The sequence below is a fragment of the Neurospora crassa genome, linkage group V (assembly GCF_000182925.2).
Source record: "Neurospora crassa OR74A linkage group V, whole genome shotgun sequence".
Classification (NCBI taxonomy): Eukaryota; Fungi; Ascomycota; class Sordariomycetes; order Sordariales; family Sordariaceae; genus Neurospora; species Neurospora crassa.
Window position 1 is genome coordinate 2,108,822 of NC_026505.1, and position 14,824 is coordinate 2,123,645.

Here is a 14,824-nt window from a genome sequence, read left to right on the forward strand (position 1 = left end):
GACTATTACGTCAGGGGTATTGCCTTCCACATTACCATTGCCTTCCAACGGCGAATTGAAGGTTGTGGCGGTGGGCAGTCTGATTGGTCAATTCGTGTCTTTGACTTGTGTACGAACAATTGATACCCGAAGCGGTGTTTTGGCCTGGTGTTTTCGATCACTTCGAGGTGCCTTATCGAAGAGGTTTGGGCAAAGGTGATGACAGCCTCGGGGCCAGACGAACGCATAGCATTGAGGTACTCGGCGAGGGTAATTACTGACCAGAGTACTCACTTTTGAGAATATAGTATAACTACACGTCAACGTACGTCATCTAACCGAGCCCGGAGAAATCTGCGTAATACAAGAACAAACAGCTTCGCTCAACAAGAAGTTGTGATGAATGATGATACACTCTGAAAAGCTAGTCCATACGTGCAAAAACAAAAAAGTTGAAAAGGAAAAAAAAGCTAAAAAAGCAATACTTTGACAAAAACCCGCCTGTGCACGCCGGAAAATGCTGGTGTTGTTTTATGGCTTCACCCTTGAACGCCGTTTCTAGTCTACCCCGCCTGCCCTTGCCTTCATTTGATATGTATGCTTTTTCATTTGGCCTGCGAGGCCCCTGCGATGTATTTTCCTTCTCTTCCCAGTTCCCAATACGACAAAGTGTGTCGCAACAATCAAGAGGCCCAAAAAGATGTTATCGTCGTAAGACAGTGAAACCGATTACCACGTCTCGGCAATGTATTGTCCAACCTCCCTCTTCAGTTCCCAGAATTGCTTTGCCTCATCGTGCTCGAGGTTGCCTTTCTCCATTGCGACCTCGATCAGCGCCTGCTCGACGCCCTCGCCCATGCCCTTGGAGCTACCGCAGACGAACACCCTACCGTCGACTGAGTTGATAATATACCAGACCAAATCCGCCTGGGCCTTGACCTCTTCCTGGACATAACGCCCCTGACCACGACGACTTTCCACCACACGTTTGACCTCATCCTCATGGACACCCCACTCGCCGCTGTACAGCTCATCGACTAGCGAGTCACGGCAACCCTGGAGGACCCAGACCTTGTTGGCGCAGTTGGCGGTCTTGAGGCGGCGCTGGACGAAACCTCTAAAGGGAGCAATGCCGACACCAGCACCGATGAGTAGCATGGGGCCATCAGAGACGAACTGCTTGGCAAGAGGGTTGGCCATCAAACCCTTGAACATGGGGATGTAAACCTCAATGTCCTTCTCGCCCCTATCTTGTGCCTCAATGTACTTGAGGGCTTGGCGCTGGAAGAAACCAGAACCGACTCCGTTGCGCGAGCCTGTCCTCCAGTCGTCAGAAGTATGGACGGTGACGGCAATCTCGATCAGTCGATGTTGCTTGCCATCGCGTCTCAAGAAGGACTCGTGCGGGTCGTTGGACAAGGAGTAGAAGCGGGGCATCAGAGGCTGTAGGACCGAGAGGAGTAAATCGAGAGGCGGCCTGGCGCTGGGGAAGGCATGGAGGAGCTGGGCAACGGTGATGTGCGGGCCGGTGCGGAAGTCGCAGAAGACTCCCTGACCTTCCGCCGAGCAGAGGAAGAATAGAATCTTGCGCTCGTCCTCATTGGTTGCAAACTCGGCTAAAATACGGAGAAGCTGCTTTGTGGGCGGGTAGGACTGGATGTCAGAGCACCATGTCAGGAGGTCTCTCCGTGTCGTAACAAGCTCACGGGCCTGGTCTTCACCCCATACGGTGGGCCATCTGCCCTTGGTTGTCCTTAGGAGAACGGGCTTGTCGCGGAGGAAACGGGGAACGAGGAGAAGGTCGAGCAGCTCTTCTACCATGGACTCTTCGTTGGGAGCCGAGACACCGATGGCTCCGCCGACCTTGAAATCGACGCCCTCATCCTCCGGGTAGTTTGTGACATCGATGTCGAAGTGAAATGTACGCTTCTCGGCGCCTTGGCCTGTCAACTCACGGGCGGTGTGAATGCGGGCGGGGAAGACATGGTGAGGCGGGTGAGGTTGGACAAAGGAGGGTGGCTGTATTTTGGTATCAAGGTCCTCCAAAGCCAGCTTTTGTACAGACTTTTCGAGATTGGTTGTGGCGGATGTCGTGTTACCATCTGTGTCAAGAGCCGCAGTGGACTCTGTAGGAGACGGCACATTGGACGGACGGCGAAGGGGCTGCAGAAAGGCAGTCTGTTCGGGAAGGTCGAGTATGTTGTTTAGAACAGTCGGAATTTCTTCGATCTTGAGGTTGAGAGCGCGGTATGCGTCGTTGTCGGGAAACTTAACCCGCTCATACTCGATGCCCTGCTTCTTGACCCTCTTGCCATCGGAAGTGAGGCAGCAACCACCACCGCAACACCTCTGGACCAATTGGGTTGTGGTCTCGCCCGTGATACGTTGGATGTCAGCGGGCGACTTGACAATAAGGACAGTGGATGCGCGGCGGCGGCGCGGCTGCTCCATGTCGTCAGATTGGCGGGGTTCCTCGCTTTCAGAGTGTTCGGAGGACTCCGAGTATGTGAGGGACGGGGCCATGGAGGGCAGTTGAGGCTCTTCGGGTATGCTGTTTGCCGAGTGTTGGGCCATTATACGATCAACTTGTGCCGCCATTGTTGCGTTGTGTTTCGTCGGGATTCGCTCCAGTAGAGGAGGTAGGGTTTTTTTGTTGGCAGGTGCTAATGATAATGATAATAGGAGTTGGAAGTGGTGATGGTGGCCGGCCCGAACGGTGAAGGGTGAAATTCCAAGGTTCCGGATCTGATTAGATTACAATAGGCGAATCAGTATGAGAACCGCCGGAGATAAAAATGCTCGTGCACCGGCAAAAAGTCTGGGGCAAGTCTGTGGATCGAAGTGGAAAGCAAGTGGAAAGACGGGAGGCCAAAACTCGAAGACGCGGGATGTGGACCGGAAGGCGAATTACCAAAAGAAAAATATATATGCCAGGAAGAACAGCCGGCAAACAAAGGGCGAGCTCGGTCTGAAGGAAGGGGGGAAGAGAGGAAGCAGGAGCAGAGAGTCGCTAGTGTAGGGTGCAGTGGCCACAAGTTCAACAAAACCGGACGGGAAATCGCGATCTTTAATTATTTGCAATGGATGTCATAATGCAGGGCTGCCGGAGCACCGGACTGAAGTCACTGCACTCGCTGGACCATGCGCCGTTTACCTAGCACAGTACGTACGGGGAAAGCGTTAACGGCTCTGGGTCTGTCGGCTTCGGCGGGCTGGCCCACCAATCTATCGCCGATATGGCGACAGAAGGGTCCCCGCACATCCATGGTGTTTGGGGTCGATCAGTCGCAAACGAGCGGTCCTTCCGCCTTTCTCCGTGTCTGCCCGGCGTAACAAAGGGGAACATGTTCCATGGCCCAGTTGCAACATCTCGGTGTGTAGTTGCCCTGATAGGATTATCAGTTCGCCCAAACCTTTTTGTCTTCCATAGAAATGTTTGAAACAAAATATCGCAAACTGGACGACATCATTAGGCTTATCAAGGTTACATCCCATGGATCATAGTAGGCAATCCCCCACGAACCTGGCTGTAATGCACAGGGGGTTGTGCAAACCGAGCAGCCGGGCAAGACGCCTTGCACTCAGCTTGTTGTTGAGGCTATGTACGTACCCCATCCCATGTGCTGACGACACCCTATAGGAACCTCAATTTTCCCTTTTCAAAAGCAGAATCGCATCGAGCCTGGAAAGGTTAGTCCGGGACAACTGTCAGACTGTCAGGTGATTCTGACCGCTTTCACATCCCATTTTACTCGCACTTTTACCAAGATCCTCATTCCCCCTTTTATGAAGTAATCTTGGGATCGGTCCATGACTGGTGACTCTGTGGTCCTACCGTCTGTCCGAAGAAAAGCCTCAGGTGACCGTAATTTTCTATGGTGTCGGGTCATACCCTCCTCGACTTGAGTACAAGGCCTTGCTTGCAAGATGATTGCTCGCAAGACCGATTTCCCAGCGAGCTCCCCATATGGTGCAACGCTTCTCTTGCTAGAAATTTGCCAGAGGACACAAAGACGCCGATGGGCGTTCCGAGTTTTATTCTCTATCATGAGAGTCAACCGTGGATGACAAGAGGTGATGTCGCCACTTTTTCCCATAATCATGCCGAACAAGCCAAGACGAAGCGTCGGGCAAGCTTGACACGCCCAGACAGGGCTCGACCTGGATCATACCAATTCTTCCCCAGAGCTGCCAAGGACACCAGCGACCACCCTAGCTTTGGGCGCCAGACACATGCACGTGTTCATTTCTGGATACGTAGCGGATTGCGATCCTCTTGTTATCGGCACCTTGAAGGACTCTGTGTATGTGCCTGGTGCAAGTGATGAGGCATGGAAAACTTCGTCTAATAGCTCCCTACAATCAGCTTGAGCGAGGAAGCGCTCTCCAAAGTATAGTCATTTCCCACACGTCGTTTCTCGATCTCGAATGTTCTTGGAAGTTTCCTCTTGCAGCATTACCGAGTTGCCGACTCAGTGCGACTTCATGCTTCCATGCATGTTAGGTATGGTACACTACCACCTGAGAGAGCACCGCTTAAGTCCAATCAAATCAACGAAGCCTACGTACACAAACTGAACTTCATCAACGACCTACCAACCGATTCCTTCACGACTTTTTTTTCCCCTTCGCAGTCCTGACTCTTAAGAAATGAATGAAGCCCCTCCTTGGATTTTGGAACCATCACTCAAAAGGCGCTAGCAACCTCGGGACCTCCGAGTTCGGTGTTTTGTAGCACTGCAGTCACGGTGCACTACCACTGTAGCACCGACTGCAGTTCCCGCGACGAGCGGGCCAGCAACCTGGGCTCACACTGTTCCAATCCCCGACGGAGCGGGCGGCCAGGGGGATCTAGACTGATCACAACCGCAAATATTTATCAATCAGCTCCACTGCTCATAATGTCTCCACCAGTCTGTTCCATCAGCCAGTCACTTCTCAATGCTACCCATAAAAAGTGGATATAATCCGAGTCAAGTGGATGTCGGGCATCGCTGGCGGCCTGGCCTGTTGAGATTAGATGATCAGATAATTCGAGATAACGAAAGAAATAACCGAGGCTCTAGTGTAGAAGTGTGGGAGCTGGGGGAACGTCACAATCTCAACAAGTTGTTCTGATTTAAGAAATGAAACTGTTGTCGGGAAAGATGGGAAAGATAGGATGGGATACTGAAAAAACGGTCGAATCGGTTATCTGATGCAAGAAACAAGATACTATGGCAACGTTATGTATATCCCAATTCAGCACATTACTCTGCAACAAGAAGACGGGCAGTCCTCGCCAAGCTTCAATGTTCATTAGTGTACATAGTTCAAGCTGAACCCTAAAAGGACAAGTTCGACCCGGTGAAGTGACACTGACAGTGGCGCCAAAAGTATACAGGGGACGTTTCCAACATCTTCAAAACAGGATGTATCCGATGACAAGAACGAGGACGGCTTTTCGTGGTGAGTACACGTACGCCCTCTTGCCTTGTCGTGTCGTTGGTTTCATAATGTCGTACACTCGTACGATCCGCCATTGAGCAGGTATAGCTGCTATAAAGAACTAAGAAGAACACGGTGCACTTCAGAACTATACTAGGTACCCTTCCAAACACAAATGACATGAAACAAACAAAATACAAGCTAAACTACGGAAAACGATCTTCCTCAGTCACTGCACCCTGGAAAATCATTGTGTGATGATAAACAACCGCTAAAGAGACATGGAAAGAGCGTTGCGGAAGTCATGTCGAGCATGTCTCCATTGTCCATGCCCTGCTGTCCCGATCCCAGTCCCGGCCGGCCGGCTCACTACCTAGTGTTAAGTGGAACATGGGGACATGATCATCGATCGGTGTGCCTCCCCTGGCGGAATTTTGGCGGTTTCTGAGTACGGTATATACCAGTTCCTACTTTCCAGGTCAGGCCATTGACAGTGTTGGACGGCACTCTTGATATATAGCGCATACAAGGAACTGCTCCTTCCTTTCGTCGTGATATGCATCCGCAAACCAAGATACCCGCTAGGTATCTTCTTGTGTATATTGGTTGAGCTCCCAAAGAGTGTACCACTGAATACACGATTAAAAGCACTCCAGTCGGCCGTTTATCAATCCATGTCGACACATTCATCACCCAATTCATCCCAGATGCTTCGGCTTTTCGCCCAGGATTATAGCTATCCCTAGTCGGGAAGGAAATACAAAAGCCAATCGAAGAAACAACGTATAGTAAGTTATATTTCGTTCACGAAACTTCCACGTTTTCCCTAGTCATTGACTAAGACTCGACCATGAAAAGGTGAAAACGTTCAGTCCGCTGCGTATGTCGGTCTTTGCGCGCTTTCAGAGAAGTACAATCTGGTTAAGCAGAGCGCGCGGAAGAAAACAGTAACAAATGAACGTCAAAAAAAAAAAAAAAAAAAAAAAAAAAAAAAAGAATTTGGAAAAAAACTTTCAACATGAGCCAGCTATCCATGGGCAAATTAAAAGAAAATTTGAAACCAGAGACAACGTAAATAATGGGTCACCATCCTGCCGGTCCTCAGACAGGTTCTAGGTATCCAAAGATGGTTCTTCTCCAGTTCTCCTTACGCAAATAAGTGTGTGTTACACTGTACTCTTGCAAAGTACCAGGCATTCATTAGCACTCCAGCATGGCATCGAGAACCTAGACAATGGCACGCTATCTCTCGACCGAGCTTCTCGATATATGTCTGTTATGATCGCTAGTTATGCCTCGGTTTTTTGCGTTCCAGCAAGCGTCGACCGCCGGTATGACTATGTTCTTGAAGTCTTCCGGGTTGACTCGGCCGATGAAGAAAACCTTGTAGTTGTGCTCGATCGTCATAAGCTTCGAGTAGTTGACTCGGGACTCCATCGCCAGAGTCTCGTGGGGCGAATCCAGCATTTCAATCTGTATTGGCTCGAACCCCAGCTGGGGTTCTCCTTCCAGACTCTTGGGCTGGTTTCCGACATGGTAGGCGATGCCGTGTTGCCTTGGCTTTACGCCCGTTTTGCTGCATCCTCTTTTGAGATATGTCAGAATAGGGCTGGGCTGTGTTAGTATGCCACAATATTGAGACTACGAGAGAAACTTGGTGACTTACACACAGGTACAGTTGCCTTCATCGTTTCCGACGACGATGTAACGCCGGATGGACGAGTAGAACAGGTGGGTTGGGTCCTGTGCAAGATCCCTCTCTATTTCACATGAAACCTCGTTGAGATTGACACCAGCGGGCTCTGGCCACAAAATCTTGAATACCTGGAAACAGGATCAAAAACAAGCCCAGACTTGCAGAAAAAAGAACATATGATGTACTCACCGACCCTGGGTTGAATTTTGAGGAAGGGTGGACTTTGTAGCCTGCCCCAGGCTGTCAGCGAAGAGTCGGTGGATATGGCACGTTTGGTTGAGGTACTTACGTTGGTCAAGCGGACCAGAGATTGATCTGTTCGTCGAGACGCTGTAATCAATAGCACCGGAAGGAAGGCCTAGAGGTAGTAGAAACCCAGCCCTTAGTGCAAGGTTCATTGGCAGCATGGTCTGCTGACTGTTCGGATCTTCGTATGCTGTAGCTGATGAAGGGTCCGGAAAAAAGACGCCAGCATTGAACCCATTTCCAAATTTGAGCCCATTACTGCTTTCGGCACTCTCTGCTGAGGGCGACGTAACCTGATCTGTTGCTGTCACTTGGTATCAGTGTAGCTCCCAAAGCTTTGGAGTGTCACATACATTCAGGGTGTTGGCCGCCATCTCCGTTCCAACGACTGCTGGTCTGAGAACCTCCGTTGGTCTGCGTTTGTAAATCGTCCTCCGTTTCGAAAAACGGTTCGTCATCGTCCGGTTCGGCCGAGATCTTTCCCAACTTCGATGAATAACCTCTATTGTTCGGTTTGCCTTTCCCGTTACCCTTGTCTCTGTTCCCATCACTAGGGCCTCTGTTCTTATATCTCGTTCCTGGTTCTGAAGGCTTTCCCGTATCATTGAAAGTCGGTGTGCGATCTTGAGCGGCTGGTCCTGCAGGGCTTTGGAGTTGATCTACACTGGCATTAGGTGGGAGCAAGTTGAGCGTGGGTAGACTTGGTTTGGACTCACCTCCACTGTAGCCCGGTTGTGATCTATGTGTGTAATTTCCCGTACTGTAGGTCTGACTGAAGCCCGCCTGACTGAGAAACTGTTCATGCAATGCGGGATTCGAATATGTGGAGGTTAGGTAGCCTGGGCTTGGAAATAGCGTGGCCTGATATTGTTGGTTCGGAAAAGGTTGGGGCTGGTAGACTGTGTTGGGGTACGGTTGTTGCTGATGATATCGATATGCAGGAATTTGGTATGTCTGGATGTGATATGCTGAATTCTGATCATAGACTTGCTGGTGTCCGATGCTTGTTGCGCCAAATCCATTTATAAGATCTTCCACCCCGTCGGCCTGTTGGTCAATGTGATGTTCATTTGGGGTATTAGACCAGCCTGAGGACGTAGGCACCCATCCGGTGGACCATTGATCTTGGCCATTGTAGTTCATGCTTGACGCCAGTTATCTTTGGCACACGGCCAAATGAGCACTCGAGGCTCGGCAGGATTGTTCAGACTCGAGCAATACCACGGAGCGTAGCCACCAGTTGACTTGTTTTCTAAATTGGATTTGAAGAAGAATGAGGAGGCTCCAAAAACAGAGGGCGAGTAGGCCACTTGCCCACCATACATGAAAACCGTCAGGTTCCCCGTGGCGTTGGTCACACGCAGAGCCTCACTAGGAGTCAATGTTCCAAGGTGATGGTCGACGGATGACGGATGGGATCATCTCATGCGGTCGGCGCCTTTGGTGAAATATCGAATGCAAACACGATTGGTCGAAGAATGCCTGTGACACTCGATGTTGGATCTTATTAGTGGTCTTCCGAGCTTAGTTGCTGACGCTCGAGATGATGCTTCTGAAGCTGTCGATACAAGCGGGATGTACTGTACCGCTTTGAAGAATGTATAATCCTAGGACCAAGAAACTAAATTTGCAGAAGAGAAAGCGTTGCGAATATCAACATGCAGAAAAGGTAGAGGAGGAAAGTTGGGCTCGACGGTGGCGGTCTGACAGCATGGCAGCGCAGTGGCTGTGTGGTTGCGCTCACTGCCCCCGGTTACCTGTCATTGAAAGACCCAGGTGCCCTTTTGACAATTTTCGTTGGCTGGATCCTATAATTTGATGTGTCGCCAGTATGTCTTGGATTTCCTGGCCAATATCCGGCGATACTTCGAGAGCCTTGCGAAAAGTGTAACGTTCGCGGAACTGCGGGTGATCGGGAAGGAGGGCAAGGCAACCACATGAATCTGCATGATCACCACGCAGCCTTGCCAGGCCACTCAGAAGGATGGTAAAGAGTGGTCCCAAAAGGGAAAGAAGAGCAAAGAGTGTTTTCCGATTAGGACAAGCGTGCATATTGGTGGGAGTTGCATACATGCCCGCGATCTGGCATGTTGAGCGATGACCGAGACTACCTATTCTATGTACGAGCGGATGCAAAGACTGCGGGGCAGACAGGTATCAAGTCGTGTGTCTGGAGTCGGAGACGAGAACTGGGGACGGGAATGCGAAAATAGAGCCATGAGAATTGATGGAGATGAATGATTCTATATCGCGGGTGCTGCGTGGAAGTTATTGGATGGTGACCGAAGTGTGGCCATCGCGGATGAAGCGAAAACAGGCAGTGCCAATGCCGCTTGCCGAGATGTTGGGGAGTTCGAATTCGCCCAATTCAAACGAGAAAAACTTGCAATCTATAGCTGACTACAGTACCCCGCGGTCACCAAGAAGACCGAGTGGCATATTCCGTCTTTTCCACCTCTACATACCTGGATCATATGCTTAGCTCAATCGCTCAATCGCACCTTCCCTTTTGTTGTTATGAATGAACTCCCACTGCAGTCTCCGCGACAAGAGTGGCTGCACCGAGTCGACCAACATAAGGTAAGCGCCAATCTGAACAATCTCAAATCTGGTGAGCACCTGCCCTGCTTTATGGATGATTGATGACTTTCCACTACGTATCTTGCAGCGACAATGAACGCCTTTGCATCTGCGAGTGTCCTCGGTCTCAATCGCCTTCCTCGAGAACTGATGGTATCGAGATTGCGCCGTCCCACCGAGTGCAGTCACACTCAGGGTTATCCTTTCCTGCCATCACCAGGTATCTCCACGTTGGCAGGATTGTGCTGATGGCAGACTTTTGGGAACCCCGTCGCATCATGGTGCCCCTGGGGAACGTTCTTGGGAGCGGGAATGGTCGAGCTAGAGACAATGTTGGTTCTTAGGTCTCCCATCGTCACGACTAGAGGTATGGTGTACTGGCCCGATGATGCTTGAAATAGCTATAGTGCAACCCACCTATGCGAGACCATCAATTTTCATCTCAACGCGCTACTTCGCCGTCTCTTTCGAATGTCACTGCAAGCCGACCAAAGGGAATATTTCATTTGTTATTAAGTACTGTAATGGCAAGTAGGGCTTGATACCGGACTTTGTGTATATAAGCAGATAAAGACTTCATGAAGCCATGTAGAAAGGGCCGCTGTCAAGCGCGCCGAAGTAGCCGGGAAGATTCAAGGGTGTCAGTCAATGGGAAAGCATAGTAGATTGGATGTTGGCAAAGATCAAATTTGTAAGGGGGTATCAGTCATCGCAGGTCGGTATGCGGCTTTACAAGTATCATACATAAAGAGACAGAGAGAAAGACGCTCGACACCAAATTCAAAAGAGTAACAAGAATATGATGGAGAATAAAAATGGTAAACATGAAAACCGCCTTCGGCAAGGACGTTGGCATTTATCCAAATCATCCACCCGTCCACCCAGATATGTGGTATAAATAACCCTGACCCCTCCGTTCCTGTTCCCAATCCCGGTTTACCACCGACCGTGCCGCCCACCCAGTTGTTCTGTCTGTTTCGTTCATTCATTAGGAAGAGACCCCTCTCTTCATCCCATCCCGTCCCTATGCCTATTTCCAACCCATTTCTTACCCAAGAATTGTAACAAACCAAGAGGCCGAAGATACATAAGAAACAAAAAGACATAGATCGAGAAACCTCCTTGTGGTTTCTTGTTGTCGCTAAAAGATCCCTATCATTTCCTCCAGTTTGAACTCCATTCCATCATTATATTGAAACACCACCCAAAGCCCAGTTTAATGGTATCATCGCCGACAGCAAAAGAAACATCAGAAGAACCAAAGAAGCTTTTTTTATTTTCGTCCAGCCTGACCCCACTTCGTTGGTTACGTCACTGCAGCATTAGCAGCCTCCTCGCCTCTTCCTTCTCCTCTTCGGTCGGGTCATCTGAAATCCAGGGGCCCTTCTCCTCTTCAGTCGCGTTGAGGAAGCCCTCTGTCCTCCTGAGGGTCTGGACATCAAGATCCGTCACGTACGACTTGCCATCCTGGAGCTTGATGCGCACCTCATGCTCGGTCGACAGCATCATGTCATCCTTGGCCAGACGACGGGGTCCATCGAACACAGCGACGACACGCTTCTTCATGGTCATCTGGCCCTTGTCGAAGCCCCAGCTAGAAGGATAATCGCGGCGGTTCTTTCGACCGCGGGCCTTGCTTTGGAGAGCGACGCCACCGCGGGAGTGAGTGAGACCTCGGGATTTTTGCACACCGTTGGCGGGATTGCCCTTGGTCTTCCTGGAAGGCGAGCTCTTGGATCCACGGCCGCCGACGGGATCCTCGTTGTCATCCTCATCGACCATATCTTCGTCTTCATCGATGTCATCCATCTGGGTAGTCATTGTTGTGGTAGTCGGGAGATTGTTCTTCTCGAGAGTGTTGTGGACGTCGAGATCGTTTTCCACTTCGGCCAACCGCTTTGCATTGATGGCTTCGGTGGGGTCCTCCTGTTGCACAATCCTCAACACGCAGTCATCCAAATGCTCGTAGAAGTCTTGGGCGTTGCTAAAGGTCTGAGAGCATGTCGAGCACTTGCCGGTGGCATCGGGTGCGTAGCCAGTCAGCTTCTTGTTGCCAGAGTTGCCGCCGTTGACACCGCCAGTCTTCTTTCGAGCGTTGGGCGGTGTCTGTTCTACACCATGGACGGCTGTTAAGTGACGCTTGAAGACGTCGGCACGGTTGAACGACTTCTCGGCCGCTGAGCCGGAGCCCGGGCAGAAGCCGCACACCATTGTTCCCTTGTAGTGTGTTAAAGTGTGGCGGTTTTTGTCATACTTTCTCGCGAAGCCCTTGACATGATACTCGCATGTCGCAATGGGACATTTCTCTGGCCTTTCTGTTTGATGAGTGAGCATGTGAGCCTTCAAATCCTTGAAGGTCTTGCCGCACTCGGGATGAGGACACCTCTGCTTCTCCTTTAAGGTTTCATCTCCGCTGTATGGTTGCTCGGATAAGTTGGACTGATACGAAACCAGGCTTTGCCTTCTTTGTGGCTCAAGAGGTGCCGGGAAGGGCGAGTATGCCGGGTAGTTGTTGTTTTGTAGGAAAGGCGACGTGCTGCCAGTTCGGAGCTGCGGGGATGCGGAAAGAGCAGGTGAGCCGGGATATGCGGAGTTAGGAGCAGGGTACATTTGCTCGTAGCTGGGCATAGCCATCGATCGAACTTCGGGGTGGATCAAAGAAGGGTCTGTTTGTGAGTGAACAGTCAGCAGTCCGCTTTTGGTAAATAAGTTCAAGATCTGACAGAGGAAACCAACACGAAGAATCAAGGGGAGGAACGAAATGCCAGCTTGGCTGAGTAAAGAAAGAGGAAACTATGCAAGAATTTTGCGGCCTTCGGTCCGCATAGTGTTTACCCCGGGCAAAGAGTAGAGGAGAAGGGAAACAGGAAGAAGTAGAAGTGGCAGGAGAAGAAAGCACAGGGTTGGAAGCCATTGAAGACGAAGTTGAAACCGTGGAATGGGTCGCCAAGCTTGTCGGCAAGCGTGTGTCGAGGACCAGACCAGTCTTGGGTGTTGTGGTATAGGATGTGGAAGAAAAACAGGAAGGGGCAGGAAGGCTCTGAGACGGCGAAAGATGAGATCTAGGGATCTGTTCAAACTCACCGACGAAGCCGGGGCCTTTGGGAACCGAAAATTCGAAATTGGGGTTATAGCCATCCAGAGGCGTGAATGAGTACTCATTGCCATGGAAGAACTCGCCTTGATCGACAATACCGGGGCTCACACCGGGGCCCAAAGGAGCTCCCCACGAGGCTAGGTTGCCAGGGTTCGAGAGGGGGGAGCCAGCGTTTGACGAGGATGCGCTATGGCTATCGACGCTTAGGTTGGAGTCTTCGGGATACAGGCTGGGGGACTTCGCATGGTACATGTTGTACGGCGCATCGGCATACAAAGTGGTGCTTTGGTCGTAGGCCATCGATGTTGTGTACTCCTGGGATCGGGGTGGGTAGTATTCAGGGGAAATGCCCATATCTACGGGAGTTGAAAACATTCCTCCCTGCGGGGGCTCTGGGTAATGCATCGTGTATTCGTCGGCTTCGTAATGGCGAGCAGTCGCCATACGTCGGAGCAGGAATTTCTAATGATGGGTATAGAAGCGTCGAAGATATGGTGGCTTGCTAACAATGAGCCACAATCCTTTCGCTGTAAGTCTGCATGTCAGTCAAACTGCGCTGGGGAATCCGGTCCGTCAGTCACTCACCTTCACAAGTGGGTTCACTGGTTCAAGGTATTCGAACACAGAGTGACTGGATAGTTCGCAGCTGCTAACTTATAACAAGGCGCAATCGAAAGCCGAGAGTCGATCGAAGGGAACGGTTCCTTGGTAGTGAGTCTCAGACCGTGACTTAGACCTCGGGTCGTGGTGAGTACGGGAACACGGATGAAAGTGATTGGTGGTGGTATTGAGTGGTAAGGATCGATGTGTCGGATTATCGGATGGTGTGAGTGTCTTGATTCTCCAAAATACCCTTCGTCTTTGGATCAGTCCTGATCCCTTACTGTTTTTTTGTCGTAGTGTGTGGGTGGGAGTGAGTTAGAAGGAGTGTTGACTATGATCCTCCGTGCTGAGCTTGTCCGACTTGGGAAATCGTTGGAAGCTTCAGTCGATGTAAACACTCTTGTTCCTGGGCTGATGGTGAAGGAAAGGGCAAGAGAGGCGTAGATATGATGGTCGGGGCGTGTGAGGTTTCTATATAGCCGGAGCCTCTTTTACGAACTGCTGGTATCCCGGAGGAGCGTGGAGCTCGGTGGGCATGAGAGATCTGGTAGGGCTCCAGTGGCCGGCGAGCTGCGAGCGAGGCGTAGTACATGCATTGGGAATGTACTAACACCAGAGTCTGACAGGGACAGGGAAGACGGTGCAGGGGCTAGGGGGCCAGAGACAGGGGGTGCTTGTGTAGGAGAGAGGGGGCAGGGTACAAAGGTGTGTGTACCGAGAGACTTTCTTGGGAGCTACGTAGCGAGGGTAGGCACCATCATCGACCCTGCTGCCCATCCACTGAATGGGGCTCATGCTCCTGAGGGCGCCAACCGTGGAACTGCTGTGTAGGTACCCTTGTACTATCGTCATAACCGGCTATCCCTGTCTTCCCACGTCCCAAATCGTCGACAGACCACAACTCGGCCACTTGGACGACCGCACCCACGAGCCCTTCTGGATAGCGTGGTTGGGTAAGAGGGGGTTGCGAAGCGACTTGGCGAGACCTCTCGAGAGACCGTTTAGTATGTGCGATGCTTGTTCCGTACGAAATACCGACACAGCGACACCACCAAGAGTTCAAGACCACCTCTTGACCGGCACAGTATGGAGCAGGGGCCCCGAATATCGATCGCTAGTTTGAGGTGGTGACTTGTGATGTTGACTTGTCCGTGGGTTGACTTGGGCAACTACCCAGTCGAGCCAGTTGGTACCAT

General features: G+C 51.0%; 3 protein-coding genes across 4 annotated transcripts; all 3 read right to left on the reverse strand.

The window, feature by feature from the left end:
- Positions 1-198: 198 nt before the first annotated feature.
- On the reverse strand, positions 199-3,085 carry NCU03697 (FAD binding domain-containing protein). The gene has a single exon (XM_956380.3). It carries the CDS (start codon positions 2,575-2,577, stop codon positions 709-711), a length of 1,869 nt encoding a protein of 622 aa, XP_961473.1. The 5' UTR covers positions 2,578-3,085; the 3' UTR covers positions 199-708.
- Positions 3,086-6,406: 3,321 nt separating this feature from the next.
- Positions 6,407-9,681, reverse strand: NCU03698 (the record flags this gene model as incomplete). 2 transcript variants are annotated; one of them, XM_011396267.1, is made up of 6 exons in its annotated part: positions 6,407-7,015; positions 7,073-7,230; positions 7,292-7,332; positions 7,392-7,646; positions 7,702-8,007; positions 8,065-8,491. In XM_011396267.1, 6 exons carry the CDS (start codon positions 8,489-8,491, stop codon positions 6,649-6,651), a joined length of 1,554 nt encoding a protein of 517 aa, XP_011394569.1. In that variant the 3' UTR covers positions 6,407-6,648. The 2 variants fall into 2 exon arrangements, with proteins under 2 accessions (XP_011394569.1, XP_011394568.1); XM_011396266.1 differs by having other exon boundaries at positions 6,410-7,015; positions 7,073-7,332; positions 7,392-7,652; positions 8,065-9,681.
- An 898-nt stretch (positions 9,682-10,579) lies between these two features.
- On the reverse strand, positions 10,580-14,154 carry NCU03699 (zinc finger containing protein). The gene is made up of 3 exons (XM_956382.3): positions 13,611-14,154; positions 13,013-13,552; positions 10,580-12,594 (listed from the first exon to the last, which is right to left on the reverse strand). The coding sequence occupies exons 2-3, from the start codon at positions 13,467-13,469 to the stop codon at positions 11,240-11,242; spliced, it is 1,812 nt and encodes a 603-aa protein (XP_961475.2). The 5' UTR covers positions 13,470-13,552; positions 13,611-14,154; the 3' UTR covers positions 10,580-11,239.
- Positions 14,155-14,824: the final 670 nt, after the last annotated feature.